Below are 11,038 nucleotides of genomic sequence, written 5' to 3' on the forward strand. Positions count from 1 at the left end.
CCACAGATTGAATTGCAGAGGACGAGCGACGAGGACGACCCGGACCACCGACGACGACGGATCTTTCAACACCATCACATACATGAAATAATTGATAACAAGTCTATTAAAAGAATGTAGCACTAGGGGCCGCAGTACTTTACAGTCTGTTTTTGTTAGGGCTAGCTGTGTCTCTTCTGGGGGAAGCTGTCCTACAAAGAAAATGCACAAGGAAAAAAAAAAAAAAAACAGGCAAACTCTCTCGTAGAACGTGGGACAGAACTCACTTCCCTCAGGAGTCTGAGTCATAGGGACAGCTGGGTTCCTGTATGTACAATTGCAGTCCCTATGTCACTTAAAACAATAAATTATATAACTATTTTTATACTGTCTGCACTCTGGAGTGCAAACTAGATAATAGAAATAAGAAAATGAAAATAAATACAAATAATAAAATAAAACAAAAACAGTAACGTGGTCAATCCCACTCTCTATCCTTCTCTAACTTTTTTCATCCCTTCTCTTCCCACCACTTTCTCTTTAGCTAGATGTCCTTTTCTTCAACCCCCGTAAAGAAAAAAAAAAAAAAAAAAAAAGGAGCTCAGACTCGGCCTAGACACCGTGCTACAAATACATGTCCTGCGCTCTGTCCTTCAGCCACCTCTGTGTGGATTTTTTGTACGCCTCTCAGGCCTAGGATTAGTTAAATAAAGGTAGGAATCCCATTGTCCCATGTTTTTAGCTTTGCTTTTTCACTGTCCTCTCCTTAGCGGCAACAGAAGGTGCCTGTTGTCAGATTGTCTTTCCTCTCACACCTATGGAGGATCCGCCTCAGTGAGCGTCCTTTGGGGTGAATTAACACCGTCCGGCACCCCCTAGAGTGGTTTGGCAGGACAATCTGACGCTAGGAAACTCCTCCCTGACTTCCTCCCACTTGTGTCCCGTTTCCCTCCTGCAGGAGGGGGGGGGTGTACCCCGCTCCATGCCTGACGGACCTTCCTGCCCTCCCCCCGCAAGGGGGAGGGAGGACACTGATCAACGACCCCCGACTGCCAGACTGTCTTTTGACCCCTCCAATGCGACTTATGTGACTCTCCACTCTAAGACGAACACCCGCCTGTCTACGGTTAATTCTTTTATAATAAAGAAGGTCATCGATTGTAATATTGGAAATGTTGCTAATGTTAAAAAACTTGCCAGTGGTGATTTACTTGTCCAGACCATTAACGTAAATCAAGTCAAATCATTGTTGAAGCTCCGGTTCATTCATGATATCGAGATTGAGGCTTCGATTCCAGTATCCATGAACTCGTGTCGGGGAGTCGCTTCCCACCGCGATTTTGTGGATATGGAACCGACCGAGATCGTCGATTGTATGACTGATCAGGATGTCATTGAGGATAGAAAGATTACTAAGATGGTTGACGGTACCAGAAGGAGCACAGCTTCAGTTATTCTCACCTTCAGTGCTGCTAAGTTGCCAGAGAGGGTTCCCGTTCGTCTTTACATTCCAAATCCTCTCCGTTGTTTCAAGTGCCAGCTTTATGGTCACCATGGCAACGCTTGTCGGTCATCTCATACTTACTGCAGTAGATGCGCAGGAGAGGGCCACTCGGTGGACCAGTGCACATCTTTGGTAGAGAAAAACCGTAATTGTGAGGGTGCTCACTCCACTTTGTCACGCGTTAAAGCTACTGAGGGAATTTCTTACTATGAAGCAAGGATGCGAATGAAGCAGATGCAGTCCGCGCCTGCTTCAAACGTCTCCTACGCTTCAACAGTAAGGGCTCCACCTAAGATGTGTACTGTTGCCATCCAGACTGACCTCAGCGACCTGCTGCCTGCTCCATCTACCACCACTGATTCCCCTTCAACCTCTGCCTCATCATCTGCTAAAACTACTACTACTACTAAAACTTCTACTCCTATAACTTCCTCTGCTCCATACCTGTCTGCTTTTACTCCTATTCCCAGTAAGGGTGAGAAGACAGACAAGTCTAATAAATTAAATTTAACAAAACTTGAATGTCAACGCCCTTCTCATGTCGTCGCCGCTTCCGCGCCGTCGAGGAGGGGATCACACGCTCGCTCCCTCTCGACCAGCTCCGGGGAGTTAACAATTGATGAAACAATGGATGTCATCATTAGTAAGGGCCGGGAGAGGTCCCCCGGCAGCGCCTCTGAGCGCAAAAGGACTAAGAAAAACGGCCGCCACCACAACTCTTAAACCATAATGTTCAAGGTGTTACAGTGGAACTGCAGAAGTATTCGGAATAAAGATCCATATTTGTCACTTTTAGTGAACATACACAGGCCTTCCGTGATTTGTCTACAGGAGACGAGACTGCAGGATCAGCCTGATCCTGCAGTGCTAAAACACTACCATCCGTATAGAAGATATGAGGGACACGGCGTTGCCATATACATACACAAAACACTGACACAAACAGAAGTGACGTTGAATACACCTCTGGAAGCGGTCGCGTGCAGGGTGAGATTCAACGACACGTATCTGGCTATCAGTTCCCTCTACTTGCCTCCCAATACCTCCATTGTTGATGATGATATTACTTCTTTAATTAGCCAGCTTCCGGGCAACAGGCTAGTTGTTGGCGACTTTAACGCCCATCATCAACAATGGGGAAGTGAGAGGTCAAGTGTATATGGGGAGCAGATAGTAAACATTTTATTACAGACAAACCTTTGTCTTCTGAACGATGGAAGTGCGACTCGTGTAAATGATCGGACTGGTAACGCGTCTGCCAATGATCTGTCGTTGCTCTCGTCAAATATACTCCCTGACTTCTCCTGGGAAGTCATCGACGACTACCATGGAAGTGACCATCTGCCCATCTGCATCTCTTATGCACGCAACATCCCACCCACCCCCCGCCCTCCCAAGTTCAATTGCAAGAGAGCAGATTGGGCAACCTTCTGTGGGGTTGCCGACGTGGATATATCTGGCGAGGACATTGACACGATGGTCAGCAACGCAATACAATCCATATTACACGCCGCTGAGGCTTGTATTCCGAAGACTTCTGCAGTTCACACTAAGCATGGAGTCTCATGGTGGACAACAGATTGCCGACAAGCACTTCGTGAGCACAATAGACGATACAGGTACTTCAGCCAGCAGCCCCGTCAAACAAATTTCATAGCCTACAAAAAGGCAAGGGGTCAGGCAAGGAAAGTCATGCGTAATGCAAAGAAAAACTCATTTCGTGAATTTATATCTACAGTGAGCCACACAACCCCCTCACACAAGTATGGAAGACAATACACATATTGAACAATAAAAATCCATACACTCCCATTACAACGCTAAAAATAAATAATAATGTAATAGACAACAGAGCTGACATAGCCAATACAATAGCCCAGTATTTTCATCAGGCAAGCAGCTCAACCTACTATGACCCTGCCTTCCTCCCTTGTAAGGAGGCAGCTGAACTCACTGTCCCAAACTTTGCCATGGGAGGCATAAACTCGGATTACAACACAGAGTTTACATTGGATGAACTCCTCTTTGCCCTGAAATCCTGTAAAGGCTCCAGTCCCGGTCCAGACAATATTTCATACATTATGTTACAGCATCTCGGCCACCATTCCCTTTTTAAATTATTAACACTCTACAATACTATCTGGACCTCCCACATTTTCCCTCAGTCCTTACGGACCCCAGTGCGTTTTGTCCTATTGCGCTCACGAGCTGTCTATGTAAGGTCATGGAACGTATGATAAAATGAAGGCTACTTTTTTGTTTTAGAAGCGAAGGGTCTGTTAGGTGATTAGCAGTTGGGCTTTCAGAAGTACCGAGGCACGATGGATCACCTAACACATCTGGAGCATTGCATTTCAGAGGCTTTTGCCAAAAAAGAATTCATAATAGGGGTGTTTCTGGACATCCACAAAGCCTTCGACATGACATGGCGACACGGTATCCTCATGAAACTCTACGCTCATGGCTTCAGAGGTAACTTGCCTATTTTTGTTTATAATTTTCTTCAGGACAGAACATTCTCTGTCAAGCTTCCTGGTAACGTAATCTCGGACATTTTCGTCCAGGAGAACGGGGTGCCACAGGATAGTGTTCTTAGTCCCATTTTATTTTGTATAATGATTAATGATATTCTGTCAACAACTCCCGTCCCCAGGAATCTTAAATTTTTTTTTTTTTTTTTTTTTTTTTGACATTACAAGGGCACTGGCCAAGGGCAAACACAGTGTTGGAAAAAAAAAATCCCGCTGGTTGCCAGGCCCTGTTAAAAGAAAAGTAGAAAGAGAAAAAACAGAAAAATCTAAAAGGAGGGTCCAGTTAACGTAAGAGGTGTCTTGACACTCCTCTTTTGAAAGAGTTTAAGTCATAGGCAGGTGGAAATACAGACACAGGTAGAGAGTTCCAGAGTTTACCAGTGTAGGGAATGAAGGAGTGAAGATACTGGTTAACTCTTGCATTAGGAAGATGGACAGAATAGGGATGAGAAGAAGTAGAGAGTCTTGTGCAGCGAGGCCGCAGGAGGGGAAGGCCTGCAGTTAGCAAGTTCAGAAGAGCAGACAGCATGAAAACAGCGGTAGAAGACAGATAAAGATGCAACATTGCGGCGGTGACTTAAAGAATCAAGACAGTCAGTTAGAGGAGAAGAGTTGATAAGACGAAAAGCTTTAGATTCCGGAAAGAGTACCAACTATTGGAGCTAATGCTAATTGAGGAAACTGAATTAAAAGCATTCAGTGGAGGGTTAGTTTATTACAAAAATAGTTGGGTACATATATAAATAATATTTAACAATAATAATTTTAATAAGTTTGTATGTGATTGTGTATGTATGAATGTATGTATGAATGAGTGAATGTGTGTGAATGTGTAGTGTTTTGTGTTGCATATTATACAAATATAAATAAAATGAATAATATAATAATATGAGAGTAAGACAAATATACTATAAAAAAAGTAAATAATTAATTAGTATGCCATGAAATGGTGAGACAGGAAATGTATGGTGATAACAGAAAATGCAATGATTGTAGGGCAGACTTAAGTAAACGGCCGCTACAATACTCCCCCCCTAGTTTCGAGGGAGGAGAAACGAGATTTTCCTGGTGCGGCTGGGTGAGTCAGGACCGTCCAGGGACGTTGTGGCGACCACCTGAGGTTGAGCAGGGTCAAGCAGGTAGGCCGGTTTGACCCGGTCCATGGACACAGCGTCCTGAGTGCCGTTCCGGTCGATGGTCACAGTCTTGCGTGTCCGCCGCAAGACACGATAGGGCCCTTGGTATGGTTGTGAGAGGGGGCGCTGAACAGCATCGACGCGGACGAAGACGTGTGTACAGGTGTCCAGGTCCTGGCTCACAAAAATCTTCTTAGGAGAGGAGCGAGGCTGGACTGGCTGTAGGTTGCGCATGGCACTGTGGAGGCGGGTGGCGAAATCTCGGGCACTGCACAGGTCTGGCTCTTGTGAGGGCACCAGCATCTCGCCGGGAAGCCTGAGGTTGGCGCCATACACCAACTCGGACGAGGAATGCTGGAGGTCTTCCTTGAGAGAGGACCTGATGCCGAGGAGGACAAGAGGAAGAGCCAGGGACCAGTGTTCGCGCTGTGAGGCGGCCATCAGGGAGGACTTGAGCTGGCGATGGAATCTCTCAACCATCCCATTTGACTGGGGATGGTAGCTCGAAGTCCTGTAGCGCCGTATGCCGAGAAATACCATGATCCTATTCCAGACATTAGCCTCGAACTGGCCACCACGGTCTGAGGTGAGGCTCAGAGGAACACCGAACCTTGAGACCCAAGTGGCGATGAAGGCGTTGGCGACGGTGTCGGTGGTGATGTCTGGAATAGGTGTAGCCTCAGGCCAGCGTGTAAACCGGTCCACGCACGTAAGGATGTAGCGGTGGCCGGCAGAGGGCGGCAGCGGCCCGACCAAGTCAATGTGGATATGGTCGAACCGTCTGGAGACTGGAGGAAAGGTGCCAGGCGGAGAGTGTGTGTGACGAGTCACCTTGGAGGCTTGGCAGGCGGTACAGGTGCGGGTCCACAGTCTGACATCTCTGTTGATGCCCTCCCAGATGAAGCGAGAAGTCAGCAGGCGCTGGGAGGCACGGATACCAGGGTGAGAGAGGTCATGTAGCTGACGGAAGGCCTTGACGCGATGCTGCTGAGGCAAGTAAGGGCGGACGGCCTCTGTGGAGACGTCAGCATACAGAGAGACCTTGGTACCTGGGAGTGTGACTTTCTTCATCTGGAGCGCCGAGTTCTGCAGGAGGTTTTCCAGCTCGGGGTCGCCGGACTGGTCGGCAGCTATGGCAGTGTAGTCGATGGAGGACACAGCAGAGATACCACGGGAGAGAGCGTCAGCTGGGGCGTTGTCGACACCTTTGATGTACCGGATGTCGGTGGTGAACTGAGAAACGAAGTCCATATGGCGAAGTTGCCGAGGAGAGTAGGTTGCCTTGTTTCTCAGGAAAATGGTGGTGAGTGGCTTGTGGTCGGTGTAGATGTGGAAGCGGCGGCCTTCTATGTAGTACCGGAAGCGCTTGACGGCCTTGTAGATTGCGAGGAGCTCACGGTCGTAGGCACTGTAGTTGGCTTCGGCAGTGTTGAGCTTCTGGGAAAAGAAGGCGAGCGGCTTCCAGGCACTGTCCACGAGCTGCTGGAGGACAGCACCAGTCCCATTGCCAGAGGCGTCAGTTGCGATGCTCACCTCTGCGTCGGGGACAGGGAAGGACAGCAAAGTTGCGTCGCTGAGGGCCTTCTTGGCAGCGAGGAAGGCAGCGTCAGTGTCCGGTGTCCAGGTGAGCATGACCGACTGACCACGCTTGCACGGCTTGATCATGGCGTGTAGAGGCTGCAGCAGGAGAGAGCAGTGTGGAATGAAGCGGTTGTAGTAGTTCACCATGCCCAAGAACTCTTTGAGCTGGCGCTGGGTAGATGGCTTCGGGAACTGCTGGATGGCTTCACATTTAGTGGCAAGTGGAGTGATGCCTGCTGGAGTGACGGTATGACCAAGGAAGGTGAGCGAGGCCACGCCGAACTCTGACTTGTCGGCGTTGATCTGGACACCGTAGTCCTGGAGGCGGCGGAAGACTTGTTCGAGGTGCTGTCTGTGCGAGGCTTCGTCGGGGCTCGCGATGAGAAGATCGTCGATGTAGGCGAAACAGAAGGGAAGACCGCGGAGGACCTCGTCGATGAACCTCTGGAACGTCTGTGCCGCATTCCTGAGGCCAAAGGGCATCCTAACGTATTCGAACAGACCGAAGGGAGTGATGATGGCAGTCTTCGGTATGTCGTCAGGATGAACAGGAATCTGGTGGAAGGCCTTGATGAGGTCGATGCGGGAGAAGATGGTGGAACCAGAGAGTTGCGACGAGAACTCCTGCAAGTTAGGCACAGGATAACGGTCTTCCTTGGTGCAAGAGTTGAGAGCTCTGTAGTCTCCGCAGGGTCGGATGTCGCCGTTTTTCTTCGGGACGACGTGAAGAGCTGATGACCAGTTGCTGCTGCTGGGCCGCACAATACCTTGCCGCATCAGAGACTCGAACTCGGCCTTGGCCTGGCGGTAGCGTTCGGGAGCAAGACGGCGGGCCTTGGCGTGTACAGGCGGTCCTGAAGTCTCTATGTGATGCTGCACATGGTGTTTAGCGGGCACGCTGGCTGAGTAGGGTTGAGTCAGCGTGGGGAAGGACTTGAGTAAAACAGCGAACTGGTGGTCCCCTTTGATGACAGAGAGGAGAGTGCTGTCTCCTGGTGCTGGTCGAGCAAAGGAGGAGACAGAGGTCAGAGGGTCGACTAACCTGCGGCCTTTAACGTCGACCAGCAGGTTGAAGTGCTTGAGGAAGTCTGCTCCGAGAATTGCCTGGCTGACATCCCCGACGTAGAAGGTCCATTCGAAGCGACGTCGGAGGTAGAGATTCACTTGCATGGTGCGCCGTGAGTAGACGGGAATCTTGGTCCCATTGGCGGCGTGGAGATGCAAGAGAGGCGGCAAGGTGCGTAGACTGGCGGGCGCGGGGATAATACTGACATCGGCGCCGGTGTCTATGAGAAACCTTGTGTTGGAGCGGCAGTCTCGTAGGTGGAGCAGCGCTGAGAAACACTGGCGGGCAATTGGCTGCATCACTGCTCGCCGTTGGTGTTTGACGTGTTGTAGGTGCATGGGGAAACGCACTTGTTGGCCTTGGCACCAAACTTGTTGTGGTACCAACACAGACCTGGGCTCCTAGAACGGGAGCGGCGCTGGAGGCGGCGAGGAGTGGAGGAACGTGAGCGACGGCCATCATGCAGTTGCTTCTTCAAGTAGTTAACCTCGGTGGTAAGCTGAGAGATGAGCTTGGTAAGGTGAGACAACTGGGTGTCATTCTGTGTGGTAGTGACAGAAGACACAGGAGAAGCAGGTGTTGCAGGAAGAATCGCCAGGAAGTCGTCTGCCAACTTAGCGATGGCGTCAGGTTTCAAAGTGTCCTTGACGCTGAAGAGGCTACGCTGGATGGCAGGAGGAAGGCGCTGGTAGAACAGTTGCTTGAAGAGATCAGCGTCGAAGGCTTGGTACTTGTCACCAAGCAGTTGCTTCATGCGACTCAGCAACTGTGACGGCTTCTCATCACCTAATTCCTCACTAGAGAGGAGCTCACGGAGACGGTGGCGACGGAAGATTGTAGACTCGTTAGTAGGGCAGTCTTCAAATCTTCATAGGGAGTGTCAGAGGAGGCAGCAGTGGAGATGACGACAGAGATATGTGTAAGCACGTCGGATGGCAAGAAGCTAACAGCATGGTTGAATTTGGTGAGGCTGTTAGTGATCTTGGATGCCTTGAAGCTGCACTCCAAGAGACAGAACCACAAGGATGGGTCCTGCGAGTAGAAGGGAGGTGCCTTAAAAGACACCGCCGTCGCAGCAAGGTCTTCCTGAGACATGGCTGGTGGTGGTGATGGGCACTAGGCTCTGGCGTGAAGATCCTATGGGTCACAGCAGGTCTTAGGGAGCTGCTGTTGTACACAATAGTGTCACTGTCACTGGCGTGTGTCACTGGAGTGTGTCACTAGTGTGTGTCACTGGCGTGTGTCACTGGAGTGTGTCACTGGCGTGTGTTACTGGAGTGTGTCACTAGTGTGTGTCACTGGCGTGTGTCACTGGAGTGTGTCACTAGTGTGTCACTGGTGTGTGCTTGCACAGGGGGATGGGGATTCACGCCGTATCCACGTGGCGGGTCGAGAAAAGGGTAACACTCAAGCCGTAATCCAGGTGGCGGGTAAGCACAGTAACACGCCGTAATCCAGGTGGCGGGTAAGCACAATATCACGCCGTAATCCAGGTGGCGGGTGCAAAGGTGAAAATTGGAAGGTGGGCGGGACAGAGGGACGCAGAAGGTGTCGCTGTGGCACAGAAGGTGCTGAAGGTGCTGTAGGAGGCACAGAAGGTGCTGTAGGAGGCACAGAAGGTGCTGTAGGAGGCACAGAAGGTGCTGTAGGAGGCACAGAAGGTGCTGTAGGAGGCGCAGAAGGGTGGGCGCAGAAGGCGCTGAAGGGTGGGCGCAGAAGGCGCTGAAAGGTGGGCGCAGAAGGCGCAGCAGGAAGGGGAGGGAGCACAAAGGTGCTAGGAGGGGGGGTATAGTTAACCCTTACTATGCCTAAGGCATAATATTTCTCCCGGCCTAACCGTCAACTCCACGAACACCACATATGGAGGTGGAGCTTTTTCGGGTAGGAGCCCTCCAACGAATACCCCAGGCGGAGCTGGCGCAGGTCTTTGGGCTAGGAGACAGTGGCTCTTATACAGCCACGGTTCCTTCCTCTTAGCTAGCTCATGGGGTCACCATTTGTTGGTATGGAAAGAGTACCAACTATTGGAGCTAATGCTAATTGAGGAAACTGAATTAAAAGCATTCAGTGGAGGGTTAGTTTATTACAAAAATAGTTGGGTACATATATAAATAATATTTAACAATAATAATTTTAATAAGTTTGTATGTGATTGTGTATGTATGAATGTATGTATGAATGAGTGAATGTGTGTGAATGTGTAGTGTTTTGTGTTGCATATTATACAAATATAAATAAAATGAATAATATAATAATATGAGAGTAAGACAAATATACTATAAAAAAAAGTAAATAATTAATTAGTATGCCATGAAATGGTGAGACAGGAAATGTATGGTGATAACAGAAAATGCAATGATTGTAGGGCAGACTTAAGTAAACGGCCGCTACATACCCTGAGGCCATGGAACATTTCCTGCTTCAATGCCCACGCCTCCTCTCTCAACATTATGCTCCCGGCTCTCCACCCTGGCCATCACAACACTCGACCTGCCCACCCTCTTGGCGGCCTCAGGCGTCCACCTTTCCTAGCAACCTGCTGTCCTTTGCCTTTCTTGTGCCTTCTTGAAGAAGACCGGCCAGCTACCACGCCTGTGATACCCACACAGGAGTACCCCAGGACTCATAAGGATCCATAGATTTTCGTGGCCTCTTTTGAATCCTTATGAGCCCTGGGGTAGTCTTGTGTGGGTATCACAGGCGTGGTAGCTGGCTGGTCTCCCTCAAGAAGGCACAAGTAAGGCGAAGGACAGCAAGTTGCTAGGAAAGGTGGACGCCTGAGGCCGCCAAGAGGGTGGCAGGTCGAGTGTTGTGATGGCCAGGGCGGAGAGCCGGGAGCGTAATGCAGTATGTTGAGAGAGGAGGCGTGGGCATTGAAGCAGAAAATGTTCCATGGCCTCAGGATAGTCCTACACCAAGGGCAGAAGTGGTTACAAGACAGACGTAGGCAATACAAGTAATGAGTATGGTGTGGCCCAGGCGGAGGTGAGCAGATATATATATATATATATATATATATATATATATATATATATATATATATATATATATATATATATATATATATATATATATATATATATATATATATATAATTCATAAATTCATAACCACGAGAGAATGCAGGAAAAAATAAGGGGAGAGGGGGGAGGAATTAAGCATGGGAGAAATTTTAAGTTACTCCTAATAACGTTTTCTATGAAATTACTCGCTTCCAACAGATGGCAGCACCGTCGCTGTC

The 11,038-nt window shown here is 49.2% G+C and overlaps 1 protein-coding gene across 1 annotated transcript; it reads right to left on the bottom strand.

The window, feature by feature from the left end:
* Positions 1-8,095: 8,095 nt before the first annotated feature.
* On the bottom strand, positions 8,096-8,551 carry LOC123499068. Its single transcript, XM_045246670.1, has one exon. The coding sequence runs from the start codon at positions 8,549-8,551 to the stop codon at positions 8,096-8,098; it is 456 nt and encodes a 151-aa protein (XP_045102605.1).
* Between the last annotated feature and the right edge of the window lie 2,487 nt (positions 8,552-11,038).

Source organism: Portunus trituberculatus, chromosome 49 (genome assembly GCF_017591435.1).
Source record: "Portunus trituberculatus isolate SZX2019 chromosome 49, ASM1759143v1, whole genome shotgun sequence".
Lineage (NCBI taxonomy): Eukaryota > Metazoa > Arthropoda > Malacostraca > Decapoda > Portunidae > Portunus > Portunus trituberculatus.